The 14047-nt window shown below is 40.5% G+C and overlaps 3 protein-coding genes across 8 annotated transcripts in view; 2 read left to right on the top strand and 1 right to left on the bottom strand.

The window, feature by feature from the left end:
• Window positions 1-6399, top strand: part of PPP2R5D (protein phosphatase 2 regulatory subunit B'delta) — a 58405-nt gene extending 52006 nt beyond the window's left edge. The window contains exons 15-16 of the mRNA XM_081326110.1: window positions 2109-2225; window positions 4228-6399. Of these exons, the coding sequence (XP_081182236.1) occupies window positions 2109-2225; window positions 4228-4365 (255 nt within the window). The 3' untranslated portion in view covers window positions 4366-6399. The remainder of the gene's footprint in view (window positions 1-2108; window positions 2226-4227) is intronic.
• Window positions 4385-11530, bottom strand: MEA1 (male-enhanced antigen 1). Of its 4 annotated transcripts, none has more exons than XM_081326133.1 (4): window positions 11436-11530; window positions 9486-9765; window positions 9274-9376; window positions 4385-7809 (listed from the first exon to the last, which is right to left on the bottom strand). In XM_081326133.1, exons 2-4 carry the CDS (start codon window positions 9753-9755, stop codon window positions 7646-7648), a joined length of 537 nt encoding a protein of 178 aa, XP_081182259.1. In that variant the 5' UTR covers window positions 9756-9765; window positions 11436-11530; the 3' UTR covers window positions 4385-7645. The 4 variants fall into 4 exon arrangements, with proteins under 4 accessions (XP_081182259.1, XP_081182258.1, XP_081182257.1 ...); XM_081326132.1 differs by having other exon boundaries at window positions 11376-11513; XM_081326131.1 differs by having other exon boundaries at window positions 6623-7809; window positions 11493-11527.
• Window positions 11531-13200: 1670 nt separating this feature from the next.
• The window catches only part of KLHDC3 (kelch domain containing 3), a 54185-nt gene continuing 53338 nt past the window's right edge, over window positions 13201-14047 (top strand). Inside the window, exon 1 of one of the 3 annotated variants that reach the window (XM_081314706.1) lies at window positions 13201-13331. The gene's annotated coding sequence lies outside the window, so the exon portion shown is untranslated. The other 2 variants (XM_081314707.1, XM_081314709.1) reach the window with 2 other exon arrangements.

The raw sequence follows: 14047 nt of genomic DNA, 5'->3' as shown, positions 1-14047 counted from the left end.
ATATACCACGTTTCCCCGAAAATAAGACCCAGTGTTATATATATTTTTTTGCCTCCAAAAGTGGCACTCATTTTCGTGGGATGTCTTGTGTATGCTAGGACTGCGGCCACCAGGCTGTTCTGACCCAGCCTTCAAAAGTAATGGGAAACCATTTGTGAGTAAAACAAAACCCCTTTTATTAAAACAAGGCAGGAACAATCTTTGTTCACATTGGGTAGACAAAACCAAAAAGAAGTAGTCACAAAGAAACGTCTTTTCCCCTTCTGACACAGGCAAGAACAGTCTCTGTTCACTTGAGAACTCCAGACAGGAAGTCTTTCAAGGATTAAGCCAAGCAGACACAGTCCCTGTTCATACTGGCTGAGGCAAATTCACTACCTATCAGTTCCCAGCAGGGAGACTCAGTTGGCACCTCAAATACAGAGCAAGTAGTCCCGATAAACCTGGTTCTGGCAAAGGAATCTGATTTGATTGATGTATCCTGGAAAATGAACGGTTGTCTGTGACAACGGGCCACTCCCAAACCCCTACTATTTATTTCCCAGCCAGGGAGGGGCGGCTAGCATCTATGTCTTCTTTTCCCTGAGAGCCGGCTTATTACCTTTGGTTGCTCTCCTCTCTACGCATACGTGCATATGGGATGGGCCCCATCTGTTCCTCTCCCTCACTCAGGTTAGGCCCCAAAGAAAGCTCCCTCTCCTTCTGGGCGTGGACAGATGGCCCTGGCTCTGCATCTGCCTCTGATTCTGCTTCCTCATCAGAGCCTTCCAAAGGCTCCAAACTCGACCCAGCCTCCCCCTCCCCCTCCTTCTCCTCATCTCATCTCACTCTGCTGCTAGGTCTGCTGGAAGCCGATGGACCACAGCACAGACCTCCCAGGCCCCGACACCTGTCGTGCCGCTGCCTGAGTTCTTCTGCAGCCACATGGCACATTCGCACCGCTGCTGCCACTCACACCAGGAGGATGTGTGGCTTGTCATTCTAATTGCGCTGCTGTTGCTCACGGCAGGACGCCACACAGCTCATCATGCCGCTGCCACCCCTTGCAGCAGGAGGCCTTGTGGCTCGTTGTGCCAATCACCGCTGCCCCTGGCAGGAGGCTGTGTGGCTTGTTGTGTTGTGGCACACGCAAGTGGTGGCCCTGGTGCGATGTGCCATGCAGCCTCCTGCCATGAGTGGCAGCAATGGCACGATGCGATGTTACACGTGTTGTGCAGCTGCAAGCAGCCACAGAAGAACTCAGGCAGTAGCGCAACAGGTGTCAGGGTGTGGGAGGCCTGGCTGCAGCGGTCCTAAGGTAAGTGGGTGTGGGGCGCATGAGACAGTTCCACCACGACCCTCGCCCTAGCTTGATTTTTACCCATGGGCCTTGCCCCAAAATAGGGCTTATTTTGGGGGCAGGGCTTATATTAGGTGCACATGTAAAAAATAAGCTAGTGTTTATTTTTGGCGTAGGTCTTATTTTCTGGGAAACACAGTAGATGACACTTCTCTGTCCATTACTTGAAAGACAAGAATAGCTATCTTTATAGGAAAACCTTATATATAACTATGGAGTACCACATTTCAGATGAACCTGTTTAAAAACATTTTTCATAATCCAACTTAATTTTAAAGAGACATAAAATTGTTTCAAGGATAATATTATAGTATTACTCCTATATCATTTGACCACTATGTGAAATATAATCCATCCCCCAGTGTTAATTCTTGTATAAATTCATATTTTGAATATTGAATAAAATACAAGTTTTGAATAGGTAATAGCTGCATAACAACAATTGCGTTGTTAGCTTTTTGTTAGGGTTGGATCTTATGTCTTGACACTTTTCATTATTTTGTTTAATTGGGATTTTCGCCCGTGCAACAAAAGAATGAATCAATCCCCTTTAGTGTAAGGGGATATCTGAATTAAGAATGAAAGTTTCCAGTCACTTTTATATCCCCAAATCTATTTCACAAACGGGATCACGAATTGTAATTGAAAACATTCACATTATATCCTTTTTTTCTTTTTTGGATCTGTGTATATGTGTAAACATTTGATGTTCTAGTACTTGAGTTGCTGAGCTTGCATTCCCATTTTTCTGTGTGCTATGTTCCTGCAGTACCCCATGTATTGCGCACCCCCACCTTTGCCTCCTATTTATTGCATGGAGACGGAGACCCCCACTACAGAGGACATACAGCTACTGAAGAAAACGATGGAAACAGAGGCTGTACAGGTGATTTAATTATATAAACCCAGTTGATCCAGAGTCTTTCTGTAGCATGTAGTTCCTGGTAACTAGTTTCTCTTTTAAGCAAGCAAGCAAATTTTGACAGACCCTTACTTGGCTCAAAAGCAAGCTAATCATAAATGATTGGCACATGATTTCTCTGTGGAAAGGCAGAATGGTGGAAAATAATCCTTAATTCTCAAATGTATGCCTAGGAAATGTATGCAAAGGATTTGTGGGCTACCAAAGCTTAAAATAGAGGGACAGTGGTTTTTAAACCTCATACTGGGTGCATTTCTGACTACTGCAGGTTTATAAACTAATCCGTAGTTACTGAGCTCCAAAAACAAAACACCATGTCACAAAACCTTTTCAGTTCGTTCTTCTACCCGCACTCTTTTTACTGGTTTGTTTGTTTTACATGGCTTTTTGCAAACAAATATATAATTATTCTAGTAACTATGAAATGAGTCACTTGGGTGCACTTAGGACTAAATAAGTACCGATAGGTAACTGGAACACTATTTTGTAAGTTAATTTCATTTTGCATGAAAGGATAAAATCAATAGTTCAAGAGGAGGCATAAAGGAAATCTCATAGCATTTGGGATGGTTATGTTACATACTTAACATTTTAACAAAAGTACTTCTTCCTCATGGTGATGCTCCTTGGATTATGTAGGTCTGTGACACAACTCCAGTGTTGATACACTTCAAGTTAGTCGTAATTGCACTTGGCTATATTTCATACTGGAGAGTATAACTTTTTATTTCTTCGCTACTTTTTGTACTTCCTCTGTTTCCTTTTAATTTTGCCTCTCATTAGCATACTGTCAGCTATTTTTCTCCTATCTGAATTTGTAGTACCAAATTTGAAAGCTGTTTGAAAGAGTTTGTATCATACCTTCCCTGTCAGGAAATAGTTTTAAAAAATTGTTTGCTCACAGATTAAATAGTATACTTTATTGATTAGTCAATTGATCATATCAAAGCATGAACATCAGCCCAGTAAGTTACAATGAAAAATGATACAGTGAAATGCAATGAATACAGTGCAATACAGTGAAATGTTAACAGCGAGATAAAATAAACTTAAGATATGCCCACAGTTCTCTGTTGTCACAGAAAGTAAACAGAAGTAGAGTTCAAAAACAGCATTCTCTAATACTATGAGTCAGAGGCAGAGTTCCTTTTCTTTCCTATGACATATATTTCGGAGCCTCAGTGGTCCTATTTTGCAAAAGATAAGTTAAAACAGCCACACAATATGTGGTTGTATTTAAATTACTGTATCAAGACCCTCTGACTGGTATTTCTGCTTGCTTCTTAGTTTCCATGTTGTTGATTTGTAAACTAGAGCATTGTCTAGATTATTTCATGTTGAACTTCATTATCATTGTAGTGTGTGTGTGTATTGATCTATAATCATTGACTCAGCTTAACCTACTTCAATTATTAGCTTGCTGCACACTTTGTTAATACTTAATTTCAGACTGTGGTACTTCTGTTGTTATCTTGTTTGTGTGACATTGTGCCTGATTATTATTAATTGAAGGCTGGTGCCTTAAAGGAAAATGAAATAGCTAAATATCTTAGTCAGGGATTTAATTGGTGGCCTTCCAAAAATTGCTAGAACATAGTTTCCCGTCATCTTTGATAACTGTTACCAAAGTTGAGAGGTTTTAAATTCAGTATCATATGAAAAATCAGACTGTCCTGTCCTGCTTGCTTAGTAATTTCTACATTGATTTTTAGTTTAAGAGTTGTAGAATTTAGTGGCATCATAGATTTAGTGGCATCTGTCTATGTAATCACCTGAAAACAGAGATTGGATACAGTGGGCAAATAGATATTCTGTGGACTTGCGAGATGGGCCTTATTAAACCCAACTTGGCCATGATTTAGTAAACTATATATAATACCAAAGAGAAGAGAGCAAGTTAGCTCTTGGGAGAAATTTGCAGATCCTAAAAACTATCTCTAATTATTTGCTATGTGTTTGTGTTTAGATGTTGAAAGATATAAAGAAGGAGAAGGTTTTGCTCCGTCGGAAATCAGAGCTTCCTCAGGATGTCTACACCATAAAGGCTTTGGAAGCACACAAGAGAGCAGAAGAATTTCTCACCTCAAGCCAGGAGGCACTCTGACGGGCTAGGGGGACCCTGGAGGGTACACAGAAATGCACTTTGTTCTAACATATAGCTAGGGAATGAACATGGTGACCTGTGCCTGTCCTCCACTCCATTCTCATTCTTTCAGGTTCAATTTGATTTTACATTGTACCTCATATCCCACCACACTTTCACTTACTCCTGCTTTAAATATTTTTAAGGCTGTGTTTTGTGTGCACGTGTGATGGGAGCCTAGGAACCTGTGAGAATATCATTCCATTGCAAGGAACATCCTACGTTCCTGAATTTGTAAAAAAGAATTCTGCAGTCCCAGGACCAAGGCATTGGGAAATTATCTGTTTTATCAGTCATCCAGAGCCCTTGACTGATGTCCTCTTTCCACCTATCACACAACCGTGTGGGTCTGCATAGTGTAAATTTTATGTTCTATTGACTAAACAGGTCATTATAGGCCATTTTCTCTTGGGAATAATGTGATATATCCCTCCCATAACACTTAGAATAAATAGCTAATCCGATGGAGACTGCAGCTGTGTTTGGTCATTATGAGTAAGGGTGATAATGTACATCCCCCTCCCTGAAATTGTGTTTGCATTACCAGCCATGCATAATTCCAAATCCAGTGAATTTAGATAATGCTTTCAAGGAATTTCATCTTCCAAATAGAGGCTTGCAGTTGATCTATGTGCCTGGCAGCTACTGTGCAGCTGCTGCATGAATGTGTTATTTGAGTCTTGCTTTCTGCCTATCTTTGTTAGAACTGGAGGGAGAGTCACTGTTAAGCACATTCTCTACTAATGCCAACTTTCCTTTCAGCTGTTGGGTTTTAGGCTCTGGCAAATCTTAGATAGCTTTATGCATTTTGCATATTGAGAATCATAGGCAAAATTAAATAAATAATGCAGGAAACTCCAATTTCCATTTATCAACTGAGCTAGTCTTTCCCAATTAACTCCTCTCCCTGTTGCTAAATTTCTACTCCCAGTCTCTCAGCTAGCATGGTTTTATTTCAGTGTTTACATGGTTTCCAGCTGTTCTGGCCCCATTCGTCAGTTCAAAAAACCCGACATCAAGAAGTAGCAGAAATTCACTTTAGGGAATGCAGAAATTTGAAGTATTCAGATTTCTTTTAAGTATGGGTAACCAGAATATAATAGTTACATTTATTTAATAGCTTCTCATAGTTGAAAAGCTGCTGTCTTAATTTGGATCATGGAAATCACAGAAGGGGAAGCCTTCGCTATCCTTTGATTAGAGATCTTGTGCTCTACCTTTAGAAAAATTGTTTCTAATGAAATTTTTCCCCAGATTTGGGGTTTTATCCATATATTGCTCATTTAAAGGCCCCATTATTGGGAAGCGGTGGAATATCAGAAAATAATTATTTTGAATTGGACTGTGAGGCTTTTTTCATGTTCTTGTTTAAATCTCCATGTTTGTGATGTAATTTTGACTTGTCTACTTACTTATACCATTCTGTTTCCACTGTAACTTTTAGGACTTGATTGAAGTTTATTTGTAGCACATTTCATTTCAATATTCACCGATTTTACCTCTTCAGAAATATCTTTTAACTCTTAAAAAACTGAAATTAAAAAAGTGGACATTTGCCAATTTTCCATACTGATACTCAAGCCACAGGCTGGGTACCTATATCATGCTATTCTTTTAAACCATGGATTATTGAATAAATCACAGTGCCTGGGCTTACCCATCATTCAAGCCAAACAAATTTCAGTCTGATACGTTCCTCTTCAGTATTCTTCTCTGTGGAATTCTTCATTTTTCCACCATTTTTGTCCCTTTACTAACAGTCCATCAGCATTCCGTGATCATTAAGCATGCCCAAGCTTCACTGGCCTATTTCTGGAGTTCTCACAAGCTTTTTTCCCTCCCCTGGAGCATTATTACTTTGACAACCCTTATTTTGTGCATGGTAGTATTTTAACTACATGAGGACAGGCACTTTTGAGACCAACATTAGAATATATGATGATGCTAACCTCCACTGTCTGCTGTCAAAATACTTTCAATATCTGTTGTTCAAGATGCTCTGTCTGGCTGTAGTTTCTCATACTAATAGGAACATCTTGTAATCCTCCTGCAAGGTACCAGTGGAAGAAAGTTAAACAGGAACTTATAACTGATTTGCAAGATGTCCCTGATGGTTCAGTGACAGAATCAAACAAAAACAGGGCTTCACTTAGTAGCTTGCACATTCAGCCACTGGTTTTCCAAAGTGTGGTTTAGCTGTGGGAGGAACAAAAGAAAAGCTGGAGCTCCTTAGCACCAAGATGTGGTTGTCTGCTTATCTATTCCTTTCAAGGTTGGGCTCTGTAAATGAGAAGGACCGTACAAAATTATCCTTCATTACCCATATGTATGCTACACAGCACTTCTATGCCTGTTACAGTTTTGCATAGGTGAAGCAGGGCTGTAATTGAGCATCATATGCTGTACACTTAGATGTAAATATAGGCTTTGTCTAATCTTTGGGATCAGGGAACTTGTGTTTGGGACCTAATATTAAAATTTAGTTTGCTGCCAATTCATTTGAGTGTCCTATATATCTATCAGAGAAGCTGTATGTAAAGAGGTAAAAAAAATCACACTTCAAACCAAATGAGCACCTCAGCTACACAACTTCCAGTTATGCTCTACCTTAATCTAGCTCTACTTAAAACCCTTGCGTTTGTCCCCATTTCAGCTTTTACCTTCCCTTACTTTTACATGGATAGGGAAGGAGCTGCCTCTTTTGTGTCTTATACAGCCCTTCCCAAGAGGGAGGGGGAAAGCAACTAAATGATGCATTCACTCCCTGGACACAAGTATTAAGCTGCTTTACAATTCATTATGTACATATGGTGTACTTTATTTTCAGTAGAGTATTACATAGTATGACAGTGTTGGATTTTGTACAGATGTCCCTGTATGTACAGAACTAAATAAAATGGATCTCTTGAAAAGATGATACACTGGACTGCACCTCATGGCCACATTTAGCTCTTTAGCCCATGTCTCACAATAGATAGTGGGGAAGAGGAGAAAGAACAGACTAAACACATATCCAAAAGGCTTTCTTCTTCTCCGTTTTAAGAAAACAGCCTCATACTAACCACCACTAAGCATTTACAACTATGTATTACAGACAACTGATGAATTTTTTTCAGTTGTACCAAATGAATGGATAGGTTTAGTGCTGAAGAAAGATGAAATAACTACCTAACCACTTTAGAAAAAGATAGTTTAAAGTAGATTAGCTCCAGTTAAGCTGTTTTCTTTGTAGGCAAGAAGCTCATTTCCATTCAGGCTTGAAGCCATTCTGACTTTGTCTGTCTTGCAGTGTTCGTTGCACCATATCCTGCCACTGCTCATCTGATATCTCATTGGCCCATGCAGGAATGCTCAGTGTAGGCAGCTTGATTCCAGCCATGGTCCGTTTCACTAATTCCACATGTTCTAGAATAAAAAAAAAGGCAGAGAATGAGAAATAATCCCCAAGTATGACCGTCCTTGAGATTGTTCATATAGTTTCAATCTAAATGGATAAAGGAGTAAATCACCCACACTGTCAAGCAAAAAAAAGGTTTTTTTTATTATTTTACTATGCATCAAACATATATGTCTCAAAAAACCATACACCATCCTGAATGGAATGTTCTTCAGTTTAAAATTCTGTCATTCAACATAAATTAAATAAACTAGTATGAGGAACTGGAGGGCCAGTGATCTTAAAAGAGCAAAATAGTTATACAGTATAACACGAATAAGCAGCCTGTTGTTTGCATGCTGCTATGAAAACACTATTTATTCTGCTAGTTACAATAATCTCAATTGCTAAAGGATTTGAACAGCTGGAAATGAAGTGACATAACAGCATACAAGACAATTTGCTTACGTTAAACCCCATATTATAGTTGGGTTAGGATGGTATACAATCCTATTCTGTGGCTGACCTCAAGGCAAGGGAAAGGAATTCTTATCCTGTTAATGGCTATGGTTTCCATAGGCCTGCGGTGGCAAACCTATGGCACGCTTGCCATAGGTGGCACGCAGAGCCCTGTCTGTGGGCACGTGCACCGTCGCCCCAGTCCTAGGCCTTCAGCTGGGTTTTATAAAACCTTTTCACTGTAGGCCTCTGCCACTGTGTGCAAAAAAAAAGGTTCAATCAATCAATTTCAACTTCTCACGGAAAAAAAAAGATCTCGCAAAGTTGGAATTGATTGAACTTTTTAGCCCCACCCAGTCTGCCATTACCACAGCCACGCCCACCCAATTGGCCACACCCACCCAATGGGTCACGCTCACCCAGCACCCGACGATACATAAGTGGGTTTTGGGTTGCAGTTTGAGCACTTGGTCTCTAAAAGGTTTGCCATTACTGCCATAGGCTATTAAGCCTGTAATTTTGTTTCCAAATCAAACAAATAATAATAGATGGCAAGCCACCACAAAAGTAGATGGGTTATACACTGGATAGTAGCTTCACATATATCAACATGGCATAGTTTATTTTTAGTACTGGACAACTACAATTAACTATATTAACAGACAATCCTACAAAGCACGTGGCAGAGTTTTTAGACCATCCTAAACTAAAACTTAAAACACTACAGCTTAATGTGACACACAAACATACCAACACTGCAGGATGAAGTGAGAAGAAATCAGGTTTACCCATGGACTAGTTCTAGATTGATAATGTCTACATTTAATTTACAGAATTGTAGAGACGGAGTTCCTCTTGGCTGGAGAGGAAAAACTGATAGGTGATACTGATGAAGTAAGAACTGCAGCTTTTTATATGCACGGAGATAAAATACTAAAATGTGGCAGACTATCTGCATCAAATGTCTTAAATAAAGTTAGAAACATCCCTATACAATCTATCAGCTCAGAAGGTTGGAGGTTTTGTTATATTACCTGGATCCATAGGTATGGAGTTGTGACTGCTTTGAGCTACAAGTCTCTCCTCTTCTTCATTATCACTTTCAATGGGTGGGTCAGGCAGATGTAGTCTCATTGCCTGCATGATACACAGAACCATTAAAATCAATCAAAATGTAAAGATACATGCATTAATTTTCTCCTGGTAGCATTACTCCCATATAGTGTGTTTGAAACAAAACTGCCACCTGAAGTCGCTGATTGATGTCAAGGGCTGGCTCTGTGCTAGTTGCTGTTAATTCATGTGTTGTTGGTCCCTGATCCGGTTCTTGGTTCAGTGGCTGATATACATAGCCATTATTGATACCCTCTTCCTCCTCCTCTGGTTCTTCACTACTCCATTCGCCAACAGGATCAAGAATTCCATCAGATGATTCTTGAAGCCCCAGCTCCTCATGCTCATTTGGACAGATCCTCTCTGGACCCATTCTCTGTGTAACTACTGTCTCTAAGGCCATGCAACTGGATCTGTACCGAAGAAAGAAACTTGATCTCAGCACCTGGCATCACAAAAGTAGTGAATGTAAAAAACAAAACTAGGAAAGAGTGTAGGGAACCAAGAGATGTCAAATTTTGTCCCAGCAGATTCCATTCTAAATTACCGCACATAATTATTATGCTTAAGTACTACTTGGTACAGTAGGTATTTAGCATTATTTTCAGAAACTCTGCTTCTGTCATTGGTGAAACTTTTACTTTGTTACCTATGACAATTTTACACATGCAAAGCTATAGCAGTTAACCATTGTTTATTTAATAAATTGCAATAAGCAAGGTTCACATATACCAGACATGTCAAACTCGCGACATCATGTGACGTTGCGCAATGTACCAGGACAGTTTTGCCATTGCCGGCAATGGAGTGGGAGCGGCTTCCGCATGACACATCTGGCCCGCGGGCCAGCAGTTTGACACCCCTGACATAGGCCAATGCAAAACCAAATAAACCACATTATAGCTTCATGCAGCATATGATTGCAGCCTCTAATAAAATCAATAGTCCTGCCAAACCTGTGATACCATTCTAAGCAAACTCTTGATCAGAATATCAAAGTTTAGTTTTTCAGTTGACGGAATGTAACCATTACAGATAATTTATTAAGTTTCAGATTTTAATCTATGAGAAAATAAGTACACATGAATAGGGACAGAATAAAACCTGTCCTATTTACTATGGTAACTAGAGTAGCACCTATGTCAATATCTCTCAATCTACTGTATTTTCCTATTCCATGTTAGAAAATAGGTGCAAATCATCCTGTAGAAAAATGGTGAAAACCCCAGATAAAAGACACTGATCAGCATAAAATTTTCTTAAAACCTCAGCAGTAGCTAGCAAAGCCAAAAGAATTTTAAAATACATCTATATAAAATTATTGCATAAAATATCCTGCAAATTCAAAGCAGCAAAATCCATAGTTACCATGTAATTATAAAATAGACTCAGTTTACTCCGTTCTATATTTTAATATGCTAAAGATATAATTAACTTTTCAATACATTAATATTTCTCTCCTTGTTCTCAGCAACCTTGTTTAGCCTACAAGGGTAGAACTAGACCAAAGCCTATTTCTAGCAGCTAATGGACGTCCACAAGCACCATTTAAACGAAAAAATCCCTACCTAAAAATAGAATAAAGATGCTGGACCAGCATTTTACCACTGACAGTCTCCTTTCCCACAACTTATTCATTTTTAATAGCAGCCAAACCGATTGCAATTATTGCAGCCTATGGAGATTTCTTTAGTTTAACTATAGGCAGTGTGAAGTCATTTATTTGGATGTCCTCGAATTCAGCTTAACTGATTATTCCGAATTAAATGGGCAAGAGAAAGCCACAAATCGAACCCATGATACGCAGTTTTATACCTCTTTACTCGCTCTTTTTATCTTAATCAAAGAGTCTAATCTACCTTTCAGGGTTGCTCTAGTTATTAAAACAAGGTCACACACGAGAGAATATTTTTGATATTTAAAATTGCCCTCTATATTCCCTTAGGATAACCTCCATTTACAACATCTCCTGCTCGTCCCATTTCACGCTGTACAAACAGGCGACATAAATACTCCCTTGCACCTGCTAGGAAGTGCTGTCAGCAATCACCATTACCACCACTACAGAATCTTCTATCCTCACCAAGACAAATTGCACCCTCGTTATAAAACCGAACTAAAAGATCTTCCACGGCCTCACCCCCCGGAAGCAAGACTCATCCGGCCATGGAGAAAATCGTCATAGCTAAGCGCGGCTGGAGAGTTCGTAACTATGACGACGCAAGCCAACGCTGCACGATGAAGAGACTTGACAACGTCCTTCACCAGGTCTAGCTCCGCCCTTCTCACGACAGTGTAGCCTGCAAAAATTCTCCGATAGGTGCTTTACCTCTAATCAGTGCTGCAGAAAAGAAATTTTTTTTAAAAAAAAAAACATCTCCGCTAAGTCTGTATAGCAGCTAGTCTGTATTAGATGCCCAGGGCAAATTATTTCCCGAGATCACATTGGAAAGATGAATTATTTAGCTTCCCTTTTCCCTGATGAAAAACATAAGCTTTGTGCTGCAAAACATAACTGTTCTTTTAAAGCAGGGGTCTTCAAACTTGGCCCTTTTATGACTTGTGGACTTCAACTCCCAGAATTCCTCAGCCAGCATGCTGGCTGAGGAATTCTGGGAGTTGAAGTCCACAAGTCATAAAAGGGCCAAGTTTGAAGACCCCTGTTTTAAAGGCACCAGAGGGGAAGCTTTATGATTCAGCTGCCAGCTTGGGAGGCAGAACCTGTGCATCAGACCACAAGGCACGGGTTGTTGGCCTATGATCATTTCAATAGGCTACATAAATTTCAAAGTGTATTTGATTTGGAACTCTATTATTAGGTACTACTATCTTATTTATCACTGAGAAAAAGTAAAGGGGGCTTATTTTTCAGCCACCTTAAAAGTATACATCTCTCAAAATAATTACGTAATAATACCTTGGTGCTATAATAGTGACACAACAACAAAAATAAATTTTAAAAACCCTAGTTAATAACATCCAGTCCAGATGTTAGTAAAATTAATGCAAAGCTGCAAATGGTTAAGGCCTAGGCCAGGGGTAGGCAACCTCGGCTCTTTTATGACTCATGGACTTCAACTCCCAGAATTCCTGAGCCAGCCAAGCTGGCTCAGGAATTCTGGGAGTTGAGGTCCATGAGTCATAAAAGAGCCGAGGTTGCCTACCCCTGGCCTAGGCCCATGTTCAACAGCAACATATGCATAATATTGTTGTAGATTTGTCAATAAGGACAAATAAAAATCCCACGTTTCTACTCTCACTTAAAACAAAATTAAACTGGATTAAAATGTCAGCTTCTCTTTCATCAGTTCTTAACCATTATATTTGTGCAACACATCCACTGCCTAATTTTGTGTGACTAATCCATATTAAATGCCCAAACTAGAAATGTATACAATTGTAATGTTTAAATGGGAAGGGATATTACAAGTAATATAATGTCTCTACCCTTTCACAGGAATCTATTAAAACAAGATTAGACAAATCAGTTGGCTACCGCCTCCCCCTCTTTTAAAATCTCAAGGGAAGAGGGAAGGTCCAACGCTCACTGTTCTAAGTCTAATTGTTCTTTTGCTTAACAATTTCATTGGTTGAAGATCATCTTCATTCAATGATGACAGTTAAAGAGCGAGAAGTGGGTGGATTCCCCATCTTTTCAAATAGCATATGTGAGGAGAGAAACATCTCTCTCCCGCCCCTCCCCCGCACCATATGCGCTTGAAATCTTCTCTCGCGCAACCTTTACACTTCAAACTACGCGCAAAAGTAGAACACTACATTTCCCAAGCTCCCTTAGCGAGTGGGACAACCCTCCCGCGCTTACGCGCCGATGCTGGACTCAGGCTGGGCCTGGATGAGGGAGAGGGAAAAGACAAGAGATTGAGTCGCCTGAGGAGAAAACTGGACTTATCCGGGCCGTTAGAGCGGGTATGACCCTTCGGGGCCGCAGGTCGGCCCCGCTTCCCTCTCTCCCGGGCAGGTAATGAGCGAGAATGAGCTCCTTCCGAGCCGCTGCTGAGGAGAACGCGGGTCCACCAGGGTTCTGCCGCGGGGCAGGTGGGCAAGAGGCGCGTTGGGGGGCGCTGGGCATTGGAGGGGCAATCAGAGATCGTGGCTACGCTCGGCGGGATGTGAGGACAGCCGAATCCTCGTGGCCGTCAGGTACTGGGCTGGCGGTGGAGGCCCGCCTCCAGGGAAAAAGAACACGCATGCCGATATAAAAGGGACACCAGACCACTGAGGGGTGTGACAGGACAGGCACCCTTTGTGAGCACTGAGAATCCTAAACTGGAGTCTTAAAGGAGGCATCTTGGCCTTATTTTTCCTGGCCCTTTCCAGATAGCCCGAACTGGAGCTCCCCGGCCTGTGCCCTCGAGGGTCACGTGTCCTGGCTGAGGTGGAATATCAAACATCCCCTCATAAATCAAGGTATGAAGTACCCAACGTCGGAATTATTTTACGAAATAGAATATGGAAATACTTCATACACACAAAGACGAATAAAATAACGATAAAAGAAAATCACTGTTGGCCAGTGATGTCAGCTATAGGAGATGCCTGTTGTGGGGGAAATCAGTTCTTAGATGAGTGGAATCAGTTAAATCCAGTTTGATATACAGAGATATAAGGTTAGTTTTTTTTTATCTTATTACAACAATCCCATAGATTTATTTAGAATTTGTGTACGTACATAGG

Source organism: Vipera berus (genome assembly GCF_964194415.1).
Source record: "Vipera berus genome assembly, chromosome: 1".
NCBI classification, from domain to species: domain Eukaryota; kingdom Metazoa; phylum Chordata; class Lepidosauria; order Squamata; family Viperidae; genus Vipera; species Vipera berus.
The sequence above is the reverse complement of the archived record's forward strand: the minus strand, read 5'-3'. Positions and strand labels throughout refer to the sequence as shown.